Source organism: Maniola jurtina, chromosome 6 (assembly GCF_905333055.1).
Source record: "Maniola jurtina chromosome 6, ilManJurt1.1, whole genome shotgun sequence".
Taxonomy (NCBI): Eukaryota; Metazoa; Arthropoda; class Insecta; order Lepidoptera; family Nymphalidae; genus Maniola; species Maniola jurtina.
The window spans coordinates 3764755-3782903 of NC_060034.1; the positions used below are offsets into that span (position 1 = coordinate 3764755).

At 38.6% G+C, this 18149-nt stretch overlaps 2 protein-coding genes and 1 long non-coding RNA gene across 7 annotated transcripts in view; 1 reads left to right on the top strand and 2 right to left on the bottom strand.

Annotated features, from left to right (window-relative positions):
* Positions 1-2: 2 nt before the first annotated feature.
* On the bottom strand, positions 3-11648 carry LOC123865950 (beta-alanine-activating enzyme). 3 transcript variants are annotated; one of them, XM_045907171.1, is made up of 6 exons: positions 11261-11648; positions 9760-10598; positions 8611-9487; positions 7800-8115; positions 1139-1402; positions 3-592 (listed from the first exon to the last, which is right to left on the bottom strand). In XM_045907171.1, exons 1-6 carry the CDS (start codon positions 11488-11490, stop codon positions 206-208), a joined length of 2913 nt encoding a protein of 970 aa, XP_045763127.1. In that variant the 5' UTR covers positions 11491-11648; the 3' UTR covers positions 3-205. The 3 variants fall into 3 exon arrangements, with proteins under 3 accessions (XP_045763127.1, XP_045763130.1, XP_045763129.1); XM_045907174.1 differs by having other exon boundaries at positions 11403-11472; XM_045907173.1 differs by lacking the exon at positions 11261-11648 and adding an exon at positions 11098-11225.
* On the bottom strand, positions 1974-7483 carry LOC123865951. The gene is made up of 2 exons (XR_006796082.1): positions 7399-7483; positions 1974-2165 (listed from the first exon to the last, which is right to left on the bottom strand). It is a non-coding gene; the product is annotated as an uncharacterized LOC123865951 (long non-coding RNA).
* A 3274-nt stretch (positions 11649-14922) lies between the features above and the next one.
* Positions 14923-18149, top strand: part of LOC123866015 (protein kinase C-binding protein NELL1-like) — a 61147-nt gene continuing 57920 nt past the window's right edge. For all 3 annotated transcript variants that reach the window (XM_045907308.1, XM_045907309.1, XM_045907310.1), the window contains exon 1: positions 14923-15026. In XM_045907308.1, the coding sequence (XP_045763264.1) occupies positions 14963-15026 (64 nt within the window). In that variant the 5' untranslated portion in view covers positions 14923-14962. The remainder of the gene's footprint in view (positions 15027-18149) is intronic.

Sequence of the window (18149 nt, forward strand, 5' to 3'; positions counted from 1 at the left end):
TCTCAGATATTAATACTTTATTCTTATTGAATATGACTAGATTAATTTATATTTTTGTACTAAATATAAGTTATTTAGGTATGCCACAGTCTCACCAAACTAAACTTCTAGTTTAGTCATTCCAATAAAAAAAATTAGGTCAATTGACTGTAATTCACAGTAACATTTCACACTTGCTGTACAAGCAACTAGAAGTTTTGTATGATTATACATTCAATATGTATTTCAAAGAGTACAGATGGTCATTTCTGCACCCAATAAAAATATAATCTCCATACACAGCAGGAGTTGAAAATATTTCATTTGGTAGAGTATACTCTGAAATTACAGTTCCAGTATCAGAGTCAAGGATGCATAGTATCCCATTGTTTGAAACTGCCAATATCAACTTGTCGCCTAAGCTTCTTGGAGTAGAGTAAATAGGGGCTGTGAGTTGGGTTTTCCAATGCAGCAATGGTTGGAAGTTCTTGACCATGATGCTGTACACTTTGTTGTCATGGCATCCAAACACCATTTGCCATTTTAATCTGTCAATTTCCTTTATGTAAATTGATGAGAATATGTTTCCTTTTGCTCCTTGATACTTCCAAATCTGAAAATGGATGTTCATAGTTAGAATACAAAAACTTTGAAGTTTGACACATCTATTTAAATGAATTTTTTTTTTTGTTAAAAAGCTTGCACTCTGTTTTTTTTTTTTCATTCAGGAAGTGAATCTCACTATATCAGAATTAATGTCAGATCAAAAAAAAATTGTCAAAAAATCGATAATTTTTTTTCATCTTTATACACTAGTGTAAAATAGATTTTAACTCAAAGCTTCGTTCAGTATGGGGAGTGGGGACTTGGGACCAAATTCGCCAAAACCAAAACGAACAAACTCATAATAATAAAACTCATAACATGTTCCTGATAGGCTGAGCAGAGCCCATTAACACCCATTACTACCAATGAAAGCAAGCAAGACATTATTATTAAGCAAGTATAATTTTTTCTATTCATAGCGTCAGAAACTTCAATAGGAGTCAAAAGAAACCTCACATTTTTTAACTAGCTAGAGCATCAGCTAAGCTGGTGCTTAGTGGACCTACCCTTTTTTTAACGTACCAACTAAAGAATCGAAAGCATTTCACCTTACCTGGATCCCTTTCTCCACAGTCCTACAATGTATTTCCCCGCTAACTTCAGCGAAGACCACATATTTGTCGTTGTCATATAGCGCAGGGCTCGCGAACACCGGGCTGCCCAGTACGCCGCGCCACGCTACAGTTTTAGTCTCGGCGTGTACACTGGCGCACGCTCCAGATAATGTGCCTAGCAGAATATACTCCTGCTTGGCGAGTACCAAGTCTGCTGATATGGCTTGTTCTGCCACTTTGATAGTGTGTTTGATTTCACCTGTCTGCAAAATGAGCATTATTTTAATCAGAAGTGTTAATTATAACACTTGTCTACCCTACCGGCAAAGCCGTGCCCCGGCCGTGAAGAAAGTAGATAGAGACTCTTTAGGGGATATTATGTAGGTACTTAGTAGCTCAGTATCCAAGATTTTTTTTTGAACTTGATGCTTTGTTAGTGAGAAAGTAATTCGTTTTTTTCCTATGGGAAGGTATCTGACAGTATCATCAAGGGGTGCGCGCTCTTCGCATTGCTAAGGCATTAGCTAGTGCTACATGAGTAGATCTCTCTTTGTGCCTTCAAAAAAAACTGGGTTCTTAACTGATAATATATACCTAACTATGCACCTACTGTTTTTTCAGAACGCTGTTTTTACGTTACGCTTGAATTGCCAAGGTCAAAACAGGTCTGAAATTTCCAGACACTGCTACCGCATCGAATAGGTCTTGTAAATTATATAGAAGTCTATTGAAAATAGTTTTTGTTGTAGTAATTAGGTAGGTGCCTATCTATTCATAATATTCATTAAGTAAAATAATTTTCTATTTCTATAGGATTTTTAAGCATTAATAACATTGTTGTTGTTGTTTATTTTAGTGGCTTTTTGTTGTGCCACACAGCACAATTCACTTCGCCAAAGACGCGTTGTTTGGAGAAAACACAAAGGAGGTTGAACGGTTTATTTACATCCAAGTCTTTTCTGGACAATCCCAGTCCGATTTGTGGTAGGTAACTGGACTAGATGGGTTATGATGTTAGTAAATAACCTACAACAACACAAAAAAAAATATTATGTACATGTACTTACATAAACAATAATATATACAGAATATTTTAAACTTAATAGATTAATTTACAATTTTATTTTGTTAGACTTAATATATTTACACAAAAATTTTACATAGGGACTAAACACAAACATTAAGAGACATTCAACACTTAGGGGACGAGGGATCTTAGGAGGGAGAACATCATAAAGTTTATATACAAGTCTTGGACAGGAAAAGAGGATATGGGAGGGTGACCCTTCATCCAAACCGCATTCGCACAAAGAGTGATCTCTAATTCTCAGTTTGGCCAAATGGACTGGAGTGCAAGAGTGCCCAATACGTAACCGGGTGATAGTTGAAGCAACCCAACGAACCATATTTTGATGAAAAAAGAACCACGGTCTTCGAGGAATTTCAGATTGCAAAGAAGCATAATATTTACCTTTAACCGATTTTGATTCAATCCACAATGTGTTCCAAGAATTAATAAGGTCAGTTTTTGCAAGAGCACACAGATCCTGGGAGTGATTTTTAAAATATGTTAGAGAACCTGATTCAGTGGCGAGCTTTGCATAGGAGTCTGCACTCTCATTACCTTTTATACCAGAGTGACTTGGGATCCATGCCAATGTAACAGAGAGACCTTTTTGATGACAGGAGTATAGAGTTTCTTTGATTTTAAAGATGATGGAGATCAGAGCTTTACTACGGAAGGGATTTCCTTTAAGTGCTTGCAGGCAACTTAAAGAGTCTGTCAGTATAATTGATTGTTGTACGTTATGGGACTCTATAAAAAGGGTAGCTTCTAATATAGCAATAGACTCTCCTGTAAATACCGATGTTTCAGGGGGGCATTTGTATTGAAGGACTATCTTGTATTTTGGAATCCAGCAGGCAGCACCAACACAACCATTGTTGGATAACTTGGAGGCATCTGTATATATTGCTAAGGAATCGGACCAGTTGTTTTGAAGTATTTCATTAAATTTTGCATTTGCCTCACTTGTGTCTTTATGAAGACCTAGACTGGCAATCGGTGGGTTATATGTTAACCCTGCAAATGAGGAGGAGAACAAGGGGAGTTTGGGAGAAGAGTAGAGTGGATGTGGCAGTTGAGTATATTTGACAAAACTTTTTAAAAGGCATGGACGGGTATGGTTTGGCCTTAAGACGGAGGAAAGCTTATGAAGCTTGTCCAATAAAGGATGGGAAGAGAGTTGTAATACTTTACAGATAAAGCGATCACTGAGATATTGAGCCCGTAGAAGTCTAGGAGGGTCAACACATTCAACTTGCAATACATTGGTGGGAGAAGATTTCATGGCCCCAAGAATGAGCCTTAGGCATTTATATTGAATTTTATTTAATTTTTCTGAAGCCGACTTATTTATAGGGTCTAAAATAAATAATCCATAGTCCATATGACTACGGATTATGGCGTTATATAATAACTTTTGGGTGTAAGGGTGGGCACCCCACCATACCCCTGACAAGGCTCGCAGGATATTAATATTGCTTTCACATTTACGGGTAACATAGTCGGAGTGAGCTACACCGTTCAGCCTGGAGTCTAGAACCACGCCAAGAAATTTGGTTTTGCATGCGAGAGAAATGTGTTGATCCTCAAACATAACATTGGGTATTGGAATCTGTCTTCTTCTTGTGAAGATGACTGCCTTGCACTTATCGATTGACAGTGTAAGCCCATGATCTGACAACCACTGGCCTAGATAATACAAAGCAGAGTTCAAACAGGTAGAAATTTCGTCCATGGAGTTGGAGCTGGCGTACAGAGCTATGTCATCTGCATATTGCAGGATGTTACAAAAACTTTCAACAGACATTTCAAGATCATAGGTGTAAATATTGTAGAGCAGTGGGCTCAGAACAGAACCTTGAGGGAGACCTTTCCAGACCATTCTGGGGGGAAGATTTAGGGATTTAGTTCTCACCAGAATGGTTCTAGATGAGAGAAGATTGCATATTATTTGAGTTAATCTCGGTGGGATGCTCAGCTGTTGCAGTTTCTGCCTGAGTACCGGGAGAAGAACGTTATCATATGCTGCTGCAATATCTAGGAATACACCCACAAGGTACTCTCCTTTAGCTAGGGCTATTCGAATGTCTGTTGAAAGAACTCCAAGGCTGTCCATTGTACCAAGGCCCTTTCTAAAGCCAAATTGAGACTTGGCAATTAAGCCTCTGCTTTCTATTATCCATTCCAAGCGGTTTTTAATCAAGTGCTCCATAATTTTGGCCAAAGTTGAAGATAGGGCAATCGGGCGGTAAGCATTTGGGTCAGAAGGATCTTTACCAGGTTTCCTAATGGGGATTATTACTTGCGTTTTCCAAGGTCCCGGGATGATTCCTGATTCTAGAAACCTGTTTATCATGTTAAGAAAGCAGTGTTTCGCTTTATTGTTAAGTTTTACAATAAAGGAATATGGGATACCATCTTCCCCTGGAGTTGAGTCTTTAAGGTCCGAGAGAACACACTGCAACTCCAAGAAACTGAATGGGGCATCCATAGTGTCTGAGGAAGTAAGTGGAGTTAGGTGAGGACAGGAATATTCGCATGGAACAAATGGTGGAGCAAGTTTGTCAGCAAAAGCATCTAACCAAACAGATGCGTTATTGGAAGTTGGGTCACTAGAGGAGACAGATTGCCGGTATCTTTTCATTCTATCCCATACCAAGGTAGATGGGGATCGGGGATCCAGAGACTCGCAGAAAGTAATCCAACCTCGCTTTTTCTTTTTTGATACCAATCTCTTGACTTTGGCATCGGTGCGCTGGTATTCCAAAAAGTTTTCACGGGACATTAACATCGTGTAGGAAATTTCTGCATCTTTACGTTTTTTTATTAGGTTGGTGCATTCCTCATCCCACCAGGGAGGAGATGCCATAAAATCACGTTTAGTAGTTTTGAGTGGTATATGGAGGTCGGCTGAATATTTCAAAATTTTGACAAAGTTATCGTAGTAAAGGACTGTACTGTCTTCATCTGATAAGTTATCAATAAGAAGGTCAACTGATTCCGCAAAAGCAGACCGGTTGGCCTTGTTAAGTTTGTGTTTAAGAAGGGGATTAGGATTATACTGTGGAATGGATTTTTGTGCTATGTTGAGTAAAATAGGGAAGTGGTCACTACCGTGGGTACTTGGGAGGGTTTTCCAGGAGGTAAGAGAAGCCAAAGAGGGAGAGCAAAGAGATAGATCGACAGCAGTTTTAGGATTTTGATAAGGATACACTCTTCTTGTTGGAGAGCCATCGTTAAGAATGCAAATATTTAATTCATCAAAAACATCCAGCAAGAGAGTGGAAAATCCGTCACAGGAATGGGAACCCCAGGACGTGTGATGGGAGTTAAAATCACCCATCACTAGTACCGGGGGAGGAAGAGAGGAGAGAATAGATTTTAATTCAGGGATAAGAGAGGAATGAGGATGTGGAATATAGAGTGATAGAAAGGAGACATCAAGGGCTCTCACAGCAACAGCATTGAGCTGATGAGAGTGAGGCGGGAGGGAAATAGAAGTGTATGCAAGGGAGCGCCTAACAAGAATAGCACTACCTGCATATCCGTCATCCCTGTCATCCCTCAGGCAGGCAAAGCCTGACACCCTGAAACGAGAGTCCGGCAGGAGCCATGTCTCAGAGATGGCAGCGACAGCGGGCTTATGTTTATTAAGGAGATGAACGAGTTCATGTTTTTTCCGTCGTATACTTTGGCTATTCCACTGGAGTATCTCCAGGGAGGCCATTATTTAATACAGAAGCGATTTTGATGATAATTTCAGCAACGTTGGACGGTGGAGGGTTTTGGTTTATCTTTTCAAGAATATTGGTGAGGGATTTGGTGAGAGATATACGAGTATTATTATCATTGGGTGGTTGAGCATAAGAGTGATCACGTTCTGCATTCAGAGCGCAACCATTAGGTGTGGAAGAAGGAAAGTTGTGGATGATGTCCTGATGGGCTTGCCTATCGTACCCCTTTGCAGGTTGGGGTCTGGGGCGAGGGGAGCGGGTGACAGTTTGTTTGTAAGATTTGGACGGGGCTTGTGTAGGACGAGGTCTGACAGGATTAAAAATGGGAGAGTATGCAGGAGCGGTAAACATTTCTTTAGCCATATCGGCATATGAGCGGCGAACGGGAGGGAAGCGGGAGGAGGCATCTTGATAGGACAAATTTTCATCGGACATGACAAGTTTTATAGATTGCTGCCGAGAGTGTTCAGGGCAGCTCTTATTTGTAGCCATGTGTTTACCACCGCAGAGTAAGCAAGTTGCATTCTCAATAAGTACTTCACAAGTTTCACCTGAATGAGGCTGGGAGCATTTAAAGCAACGAGGTTTTGATCTGCATTGAGTTTTTATGTGACCAAACCGGCAGCAATTTATACATTGGATGGTGGGGAGACGGTAGGTTTCCACGGGAAGAGATGTATGATAGGAGAAAATTCTAGGAGGGAGAGTTTGTCCTCTAAATGTTAAAACAATGGATTGGGTTGGAACCCAGGTCATAACATTGTCTAATATGTTCTTGCGATTTAAGCGTCGGGCTTTAAGGATCTCCCCGCAGCCTACAGGGAGCTCCACAGAGTCAATAAACTCGTCCAGATGCCAGTCTACAGGTACACCTCGGACTAATCCCATGCGAGTGATGTTAAATGTGGGTATATATGCAATGTGCTTGGATATGGTAAGTATAGGGTTTTCTAAGAATTCATTAGCCGCTTGACCATTTGCAAATTCAACTGAAACTTTGTTTCTACCAACATTCTTCACGCCGTCGTTAAGAACTGACCTTATTTTGTTCTTGTGAAGGAACTGGCCGAATTTGATCGCTCTCATAGAAGCGCCGGCTGAAGGGTCGGACACTTCACGGGATACGTACACTACGAAAGGACCTTTATCATCTTTTGTATATTTTTTTGGGGAGTCTGAGAGTGAAGGATGGAGGTAAACGGATTGCATTGAAGGGGCTGTCGAGCTTGGCCCTATTACAGTTTTTTTAGTGGACGATGGAACTTGATCGTTATCAATTATCGGGATTGCTCGTTTAGTACCACGATGGGTTGATTCTGAGTCCATAGATATGGACTGCGGGCTCTCAATGGGGTCTGACATGACGGTTACATTTTCACCCGGATCAGGAGGTTCAGGCGGAGGATCGACCTCCATACTCGGGTTTCTCCCTTCACCAACACTTAATCTAAATACTCACGTCCAGACACCAACTAATAAATTGACACAACAGTTAAAATTATGCAAAACCTCACTAACACGTGTTTTCAACAACACAAACGCCACGTTGCATTAATAACATTTAGAAAAGTATAAGCATTAGTTTGATTTTCCGGAGCAAGCAAGCAAAAGAAAAAGTGCAAAAAAAAAAAAAAAATGGTTTTTTATCTACCTATGTAGCTCATAGGTGCTAAGTAAGTTATATACAATATACATACTATCTCTGACCATGTTAAAAGAAAATAGTTAGTCATATTATAAATGTGTTGGTTTGTTAGTTTGTCCTTCAACCACGTTGCAACGGATCAGCGTGATTTTTTGTATGGGTATAGTTCAAGACCTGGAGAGTGGCATAGGCTATGTTATATTCTTGGTACATACCAAAAGATCCATACATCGTATATTCCCATCATACGACGCAATATACAGCAATCCCTTGCAACACACTCCTTTGCTCTTAATCATCGAACCTACATTGATTCTCCACAACTCTTTGCCAGTTTCTAGAGTGAAACAGACTACGGTGCCATCGTAGGTGCCCACCATGCCACACGGCGTAGATAGAGGTGCCTCGGTGGAACAGCAAACTGCAGCTTCGACCCGCGACTTCACTTTGATAACGCCTTTAGTTAGCCCGCTAATCGCGTCTATGACTACGATTTGTCCTGAGTGACTACCTACTGTAACGTACAAGGTGCTGTAATGGAAAAACTATTTTAGCTTAGTATCATGCGCCAATGCATTATGAAAGAATAATTATTGGATAGAATCAGGCGTTACTTTGCGGAAGTTCATGTTTAGCAAGAAACAGTTAAAAATTATTTTGCTATAATCCGCCAACTGTTGGCGGATTATAGCAAAATAATTTTCTTGCTAATCTTCATTTTTTCTTGCTAATCTTCATTTTTAATCTTGCGAAAGAATAATTATATATTGATATCGTTTTCACCGCAGGGTTAATAAAAAAAGAAAAATCGGTCAAGTGCGAGTTGGGCTCGCACACGAAGGGTTCCATACCATCATACAAGAAATAACTTTGATTTATTTAATGTTCACGAAAGTTTCAACTCTATCTTCTACATTTTATAAGATACAACCCCCTGACAGACAGACAGCCAGACGGACAGCAAAGGCTCTTGTTGGCAGCCTCGGCATGATTAGATACTACTGATTAGGGCAAATATGAACTTACAATCCATGCTGATATAAGGTGGGAGATGCATCAACACATTTGCCCGTGTCATACGACCAAAGCACAACATACTCCTCGGGAGACTGTTGGCCAGGATTCTCAATCAACTTCTTAGTAGATTGAGCAGTTGATATAAAACTCTCTGTATTTGATCTGGACCTTTTTAAACGTTTTTTTGACTTCTTTATTTCTAAATTCAATTCCTGGTAAGCTAATTGAATAATTTCATCAATAGTTTTTCTTCGCATGACTAGAAATGGCAAAATAAACTTCCCAAATTGTGGGTACATTAAAGACAGCCTATTGCACATAGAAACGGCGAGGAAAGATGTACCACCAATTGCAAAAAAGTCCTTGTGCTTAATGTCTTCATATGTTAAATTTAAACCTAATGATACTTTCAGTTCCTTCAAAAACATTGATCTTAAAGAATCTAATGTTTTCGGCATTTGTGAAGATTTTTCAAACAATTGTGAAAGTATTCGTTTGGATACTTTGCCATGTGGGTTTGTTGGTAAATTGTCCACTTTAATAGTTTTGTCAGGCCAAAGCTTGTCATCAAGCTTACATTTTAGGAAGTCCAAAAGTTCCTGACTACTGAGACTTTCAGAAGAAAAGTACACAACTAGCAGCATAGGCTTTGGAAGCCACACACATGAACAGGTTTTAACTCTCGGACACTGCATCACTGCTGCTTCTATTGCTTGCAAGTTGACTTTGTGACCAAATCTTTTGATAATATCATCTTTCCTTCCTCTGTAATAAATAGTGCCATTTCTAACTTCGCCAATGTCTCCAGTGTCAATGAATTTTAATGAATTCTCTTCTTCTGTGCCAATAGACTTGTTTAGAATTACACATTTTCTTGTCTTACTTACTGTAACAAAATTAATATGTTTTGATGAAAAACACAAAATATGATTTCAATCAATACAATTGTTGTTATTTAAGCTGTTCACTGGTTAGTGGTAACAAACCTGGTGAAGTCAGTGAACTTCCAAACTCTTTGTTCTGTGCAATATCAAACTCTTGAGCATTTTCAAGTCTCTATAGAAACAACTCATAAACAATACATAGGCCCATTTGGCAATGATTAAATATGTGCAATGAATTTTATTTCTCATAAAAAGAAGTAATCATTAAGTTTACCTAGGATTATTCTTCCAGTGTCCTTCTCTTGATGGTTGCTTGGCTCTACCACTATTTGTGTCTCAGAGAGGCATTCACCAAGTGGTATTTCCCTGTCATCCAATATTTTACTGAGATCCAGCTCAGCGACGCAAGCCCAGCATGACATCTCAGTCACACCATACAAAGTAAATATTCTTGTTTTATTCATAGCATCCTTTAGTTCTTTTACTCTCTTTACACCATTCAAAGGTTCACCACCCAAAGCTAACGTTTTAAGCGTCGAATTTGCACTAAGAATCTTATTCTTAATGTCAGCATTTGAATACTGGAAAAATTTTGATGGAGTGGTCTGCCAAAATGTGACTGAATTTTCTTTATTCTCTGGGAATAGTATGTCTGTTTTCTCTGGAGCTATGAGTAGAGAGGCTCCATTCATACAAGCTAGGAGTATTTCAATCATTGAGGGATCAAAAGTTAATGGTGTTGAGAAGTAAATGACATCTTGAGGTGAAATTTCAAACAGTTTAGTGAGATCATCTATGTTTGGTTGGAGACAATGGACAGGGACTTCGATATGCTTTGGTTCTCCAGTGCTGCCGGACGTCATTGCTATGTAAGAATGCTCTGGAATATGTCTATAGGTGTGCTGGCTTCCACTCTGTTGTAAGTCATGGAAGTCTATGATCATGTTAAAAACAATGAGCCTTTTGTCTGGCTTTTTACCAATTAGCTTATATGAAACCTCTTTCTCAAACTCTTTGATTGTAATCAGAATTTTACAATTCACTTGACTAGTAATAGCCTGGACATCTTGTGAAGGATCTAAAAACATGAAACTTGTACTGCATTTGTGAGCCCTGAAAGTAAAATAATAAGATTCAAATAAGTTACTGAAAGAGATGTAAAAATTTGTAATTTTTTTTAGATGATCAGATAAATATAATTAATCTGGCATAATACTATGGTAATAATATTAAAAGAAAATATTGCTCAGAAAAGTTTGCTTCATGAAATTTTACATAATACATAAAACAATATGAGTACCAACATAAAAAACAACAAAAAATAAAGTGCAGTTTCTCTGCTTTCAATAAGTGGTAGAAAGGTGAGACCTTGGCTTATACTACAAACACCTAATCTCAAAGGATAAAGCAATGATGTATAATTTATGATTATTATGTACTTTACATACCTACATATTGCTATTACTTCGATCAAAACCAGCCTATTAGAGCAAAGATACTGCTTCACCCAAACAAGTAGGAAAAGTAAAGAGCCATAGCTAATTTAAGCATATTTCAAGTTTCCTAAGTAAATATTATTTTAATATGCACTATATAATTCTTCATAACTTACTGTGGTGATTAAAGTCAAAAAAGTGGTGCTAACTGCTATGTCTGACAGCAACAAGTATTGTCAAGGTTTAGATAGAGTTGCTCACAATAAATTATTAATGGTCTACGTAATATAGAGATCTGATCTGAAGATCTGCAACATCTCAGAAAGTAAAAGAACTTACGCAGCGATAACGCATGGTATAATTATATTTCTCTCCGAAACTAAGGCAATGATGCCTTTGCCGCAAACCATCTGTTGCAGGTTCTGTGATATGTACTCGCACACTCCATACAGTTCGGAATACGTGTAATTCTTGTACCCGCCGTTATCATAATGTCTCATAGCAATTTTGGAAGGGTATTTGGCACAAGTTCGCACAAATATGTCGTAGTACCCATGTCTCAATTTCATTTTATTAGATACGAAGGTTAGAATATGCGTTATAGAAATAAATGCTGCAATTTTCAAATTATCACTTTTAAATATTTTTTGTATGCTTGGTTTTTACTTCTTCTTATTTTGTTTTATGGTTTTTGGACATTAAAATGATAAAAACGAAAATATAAAACAAAAATATTTTCTTTTGAATTTTTGACAGCGTCTGCGATCCACAGACCACGAATTGCTGCGATCGCTGTCATCTGTCACTTGTCAGTGGCAAATAACAAAAAGTCAAAAGTTCGTTCAACAATTTATGAACCATAGAACAATCCTCATCAAGCACCGAATCGTATTCGAAACCAGTGCAGTTGATGCCACGTTGCTGCAGTGCACAAAGCTCAAGTGCCTAGCAAAGATCGGGTGTATTAATATTTTTACACATTTTAAAGTTTTCACGAGACTGCGATCTAAAATCAAGGAAGGGTTGTATAACAAAATATTATAATAATATAACGTAACTAGCGAGCAAACGAGCAGGCAGGTCACTTGATGTTAAATGATAACCGCCGCCCATAAACAATAGCAGCTACTAGAGGAATCACCTAGATGCGTTGCAGGCTTTATAAGAATTCAGTTTTGATCCACATCTTGAATAGCTTCATCTTCTAGTGGAAACAATCGAAACACAGCCGAAAGAAGTTGCTCGCATAATAATTTGCATTTTGAATGGATAAAAGATCTAGCACAACTTGAGCACAACGGCTGCTCAAAGTAAATCTATAATAATATTATTATATCTACATATTAATATAGGTAGGTACCAGACAATAAGTGATGAAGATGAAATTACTTTCGGTGACATGCGGTGCAGTAGGTAGTAGAAAAGGGAGAGTGAAATAGGTCATAACTCCTCAGAACACTCTCCGTTATAAAAGTTATAAAAGCGATAAGCTAGTTGGAGAGGAAAAGGGGGATATTAGTCATATAATAATATTCTTAATAAAAAAAAATGTAAAATATAAATATAATATTCTTAATAAAAAAAAATGTAAAATATAAATACAACAAAGAGCTTACGTCTCTGCGGTGTTTCAGGCTTTCTAACGAGCTGTTTGTTTGAGATCTACAAAACGAACTTCCCGCTTTTGAAAATTTGAATCCGATCAAATGGAAGGACTAGGGTGTGTGCTCCCAGGTGCACCCCATAAATTAATGAAAAAATTGACTTTTCGTTTTAAAGTTAGTAATTTTGTTTTTTAGTGCAAGATAGGTATGTGCTTGACGACAATCATGCCTAATAAAAAATTAAAAAAAAGATCCTGTAGAATTGAGAACCTTCTCCTTTTTTGGAAGTCGGTTAAAAAAGCAATGATTAGGTCTAGGTTGGAGAGGACTTGCCTAGAAGATGCCTATTCATTATTTGATTGTAAGCAGGAAACACGGAGGACACAGAGCAAATAAAAAATAAATTAAAAATAAACCGACTTCCAAAACCACTACTAAGTAAAAAAATATATTTTTGTTTCTACACGTGTATAGTGAAGTCGGGCGAGCTTCACGCTTAGATTTCTTGTTTCTTTTATTATGCTCGCCCGACTTCATACATACGTAGGTACTTACATACGTGTAGAAACAATTTATTTTAAGTACTTTTTAGTGGTTTTGGAAGTCGGCTTTTCTAATATAAGTTTTTATTAGGTATACGTTCTTTAGTGTACTCAGTCATTGCTTGGTACCTATAATATCAATTCACCGGCAAAACTTTCGCAATTCACACAGCTTAGGAGTTTTGCAGCATCAGGATTAAAGAGTTAGAACTTAAAATGCTATAACAAAGTCGCATCGCTCGGCATTTACTTACAATATTATTTCATTCTGCTCATCAAGACCTGAATCGTTCGGCTCTTGATGAGCAAAAGGCGAGCAGTAACTCTGCAGCATCAGGATTAAGGAGTTGGATTGAGAAATTTTTATGAGACCACCACGATAACTTCTACAAATAGTCTCCATACAAATGTATGTTATATTCGAGAAGCGCTCCAGATATTTTTTGTATGCCCCCCCCATTATACCCCCTTTTCCCCCCCATTATACCTATGTGTGCATAGAGCTTTAAAATCTTCTTTCAGGAAAAATACAAAACGTTATGAATGTGGAAAATTAAGTTGAGTATCCCTACAGCCCTCAAAAACTATCAGTTACTAGCTGATGTCCGTGACTTCGTTCGCGTGGATTTAGGTTTTCGAAGTCCCGTGGGAACTCTTTTAATTTCGGGGATGAAAAGTAGCTTATGTGCTTATCCAGGACATTATCTATCTCCATTCCACAGCCAAATCCGTCAAATGTTTTTTGCGTGAAGCAGTAACAAACATACACACACATACACATACATACAAACTTTCGTCTTTATAATATTATTAGTGATAGTGTGATAGAGGCATGGCCTCAAAACAAATGTTGTTCCAGACCTTGGGCCCTTTGGTGAGCCGGTAAAAAAGATCCACTATACATTTGTATACCTAAAGCTTTAAATTTTCGTTTAGAATCAATATAAAATATCCTGAATGTGGAAAAGTAGAGTATTCCAACGGCCCTCAAAAAGTGTAAGTTATAGAGGCTTACTAAGTATTAAAGACCTTAAGTACCTACTTTAAGACCTTAAGACCTTAAGTTGATAAAACGGTAAAAAAAGATGGTCATCGAATATTTTTTATAAAATTTCTAAAAGGCTCCGTTCTCCGTTAAACATTTTTGAATTGATGTTTTTTCCTCTACTACGCGCATACAACTTATAAATGTCCGTTCAGGAAAATGCGGAATTTTTTTGAATGTGGAAAAAATAACTCGATTAGGTACCTACCTCAACGACCTCCTAAAACTATCAGTCGTAGAGGCTTGGGTCCATACCCAGAACTAAAAATGTGCAAGATCTTATTTAGTCGTATCGGAAAGCTCCTTGGGGATTCCATTTTTGTAAAAAAGTGAAAATCGCAAAAGTGTCGATTACTGCAAATTGTAGAGTTACGAGGGCAGAGCTGTTCACTCTTAAAAAGGTTATGCCAACTCTTAAAGTTGGATTATAAATACGATATAAGTGCACATTTTTACGTTTTAGTTACACCATTTTCTAGAGGAAGGTCATTCGCGTGAACTCAAAGTTTCACGTCTTACAACGAAGTTACTTAAGTTTCGCACAAAATAAATATTGCGCAGGGTCTCTGCGGCGATGGTGACCTAAAACGTATTCGGCAAATGAACGGGTCCAATCAATTAGGGGCGGTCAGCGATCCGAGCGAAGGAAAGAGGGCAGCGCGCGCGCTCTCCGAGGAAACTCGGCTCTCGGGAAAACATGGGGGTGCCGGGGCGTGCGCGGGGCGCCGGGGCGGGGGTGCGAGGGTGCGTGCGGCGCGCGCGTGCATCGATCGCGCGGGGCGGCCCGGCGTGCGGATCAGTCCGCCCGGGGCGGCCGGCGAGAGCGCGCGTGAGATGCGCTGCCGCTGACATGGCCGGCGCTCGGGCGCTCGTGGCCGCCTGCTGCTGCTGGTGGTGGCTGACGAACGCAGCCGGTGAGTACGCTGAACTCCATAAAAACCCCTCTGATTTCGCAATTTTACGGTCACCCCGATCAGCTGATCGTATCTTCATCGCCTCATATAAGTCACGTTCTGCCGCTTTTACAAGATTTGTACTCCCGAGGTGTGTCGATCAGCTGATCAGTTTTCAGCTTTTCCTTCGAAATTAACGTCTTGGTCGATTTTTCAAGAATACCCGCTACGTGTGCCTTATCCGCGATCACCCCTCCCGAGTATAATGACTTCGAGGGTTCAAGTTCGTTTAAAATGCACCTAGTATTTATATCGATCGCGTTGTTTCAGTTTTTAGGCAGGTTTATGTTAAATTAATTAGGTAGTGCATTTTAAGTATGTAGGTACATTTCGTAGTTAAGTTTCATTTGCTAATTGGTATAATAACTATTTAAGCTGAAAAAGTGAAGAAACTGGTACTGAAAATATTGAAAATTTTAATTAAGTTTGGTTTAGATATAAAATTACGCTAAAATGGATATTATTATCAGGGCATTTCAATAATTAGATATTCTACTAATTGAAGCATGGGCAACGTTTCACCCCGAATTGACGGTTACATAAGGAATTTTCAGGAGCTAAACCGTTCCAAGAAACATAATATATGAACTGCTACTTATACATAGATTTGTGTTGAAAGAAGTATTACTAGTTATGTAGGATTAATTCTCTGAAAGGCTTCGCTAAGTTTTCATATTTTTTGTTACAATTATTAATGATGGAAATACTGGCCCAAGTTTGGGTAAATTCAAGGTAGTTAGAATATAATATGGACCACGTTTTCGATAGGCTTTCAGAGGAGTTGCTTTTCTTAAGCACAATTTTGTTATTTTTATAGTTATTTCAAATTGATTTGATTTTTTAGCTAATCTTAATTGTAATTATTTATTATTTAGCTAGTGTTAATTGAAAAGGGCGAATTATTTAAAAGTTTTCTCATTAGCGAATTCAAATATAATAAGTAATGTCTGTTCTCTTGACAAAGTCGCATGCGGTATCGTAGCGCGGGGAGTGTCTACGAATACCTTCTTACTTACAATTTACAAAGTTCGAGGTTGTCTCTATCGGCATTTTGCTATCTCTATGATCGGCATAGTTTACATGAGCACGAGGGTACCAACCGTTTGTCATTTATTTAAAAAAATGTGCTCTATGTAAACATTTCCATAGAGCACATAATAAATAATAAATAATAATCATTGTTAACTTTATGTTGCTAACCAAATTGGTCAAAAGTTCGTTTGGATTTAGAAACTTTCATTTATTTGCTTTTAGCGATCAAAGAATAAATTACACACGTCTTGCTTCAGCGTTATATTCAGCAGCAATCGAAAAGTAAACAGAAAAAATCAAGGCCTCTCTCTGTGCAGCATTTTCATTATCACTCAATGTTTTATAAGTTTTATTTATGAGAACTTTGTTAGGAATTTTCTAAAAGTAGGTACACCATTCGGTGTGAAATAGAGAGGCGTTCACGTAATAATATAGGTACTGCAAAGATTTTCTCATCTCTTAATAACTGGTCTGTTGATTTTCATAGATGTATGACATCGTATTTGTGAAGAAGCTCTAATATATCAGAGATTCTTATAGTTAGATGTGGCTGCAGCCCAGCTAATTCTCAAAAGTTCTCATCATCATCATCAACCAATAGATATTGGGCATAGGTCACTTGTTTTTTCACACTCTCGACTTATTTGATGTCATCTGTTCACCCAGTGAGGCACCCCTTCGAACGCAACGTTGCGCTTTCCGTGCGAGGTCGCCATCCTTGCACCTTGAGACTCCAATTTCTTAAAATTGTAAAAAATACTGAGGAAGGAGGAGAAAGGAAATTTAATGGAACTGATGTTTCTTAAAATAACCCTACGTAGGACCAACGTTTTTAGATAAATTGGTCCTACGTAACATTCTTATTAGAATAATACTTTTGGACTTAACGCTTTTTAAAAATAGCTTTTAAAATGGGTACCTACTACCTACCTTCAAGTCAAGAGGAAATAGATATCTTCTAGCCTGTATCATCACTAGTCAGTAGGTCTGATTGCAAGCAAGCGCTAGTCTAAAAATTAAAAAATAGAATGGCAGATAGCTAATATACTCGCGAGGAGGCACGTCCTTGCGGCGACCACTACTAAATACTTAAACGAGTTACGTCATACGCCGAAAAGAATCTTGGGTAAATATTGACCATCATCACGCCACCAGCGTAGTATCGCGCCTTATCGCACTGCCCAGTGCAGGCGCATTCTCCCCTCACCTGCCGGACATCGCGTGTCAATATTGTACTTCCTTCAATATGTTTTGTCACAATTTTTTGCTATGTTTGCCAATAGCAGCGCTAGGCGTATTATTTTGAGCACATCAAGCGGCGTGGGAATGACAGTCTAGAAAATCTGATTGTTACGGGCAACACTGAGGGCAGAAGGGGAAGAGGCTGCTCACCAACTAGATGATCTGACCAACTGAAGGATTCCAATTCGTGCCAGTTCTAGACCATCACTAAAATGGCCACCAGCAGAAGGAAATGGAAACATCTGATCCATTCCAGGCTTCTTGCCAGGACCACGATCTTCAGTATTGAGAGAGAGAAGCGGATTAAACTCTGCTAAGTAGGTTCAATTCGTACCTCTCATGGTCGCAGAAAAGAATCCACGTGGACGTAGCCCTAGACTGAACGCACCGGTGAAGTACTTGATTTTCCCATCTGCAATGCTTGTTACACTGCGAATCGCGAAGAAGAGTAGAACTGAATAGACATCGTTAAGCAGGTCATATCGAATTGGAGCCGCAATCCTCAGCAGTGTGCAAAGATGAAACGAAAGCCTATAAAAATATACAACGCAATTTATACATAAAAATTAATGTTTTTCTGTACCCATACGGTCGTGCATCGTTCGACTCGTCATTGATTGAGTTGAAAGTATGTACAGTGTTATTATACAGACTTGCAGAAAGGTTTCTGTCATAGTAATTAGTACCATCAACGTACAATAGTTGGTTCGTGAATCGCATTGCAATGCATACAGGACATCACCTAATCCACGCTTCCATACTTAATATTATAAATGCGAAAGTATGTCTGTCTGTCCGTCTGCTAGCTTT

Coding starts and splice junctions, on each gene's coding strand:
- LOC123865950 (XM_045907171.1), bottom strand. CDS start 11,490: ATGAAATTGAGACATGGGTACTACGACATATTTGTGCGAACTTGTGCC. Junction 9,488..9,759: donor CACTGGAAGAATAATCCTAG/GTAAACTTAATG, acceptor ATTTTGTTACAG/TAAGTAAGACAAGAAAATGT. Junction 593..1,138: donor CTGTGGAGAAAGGGATCCAG/GTAAGGTGAAAT, acceptor ATCCATTTTCAG/ATTTGGAAGTATCAAGGAGC.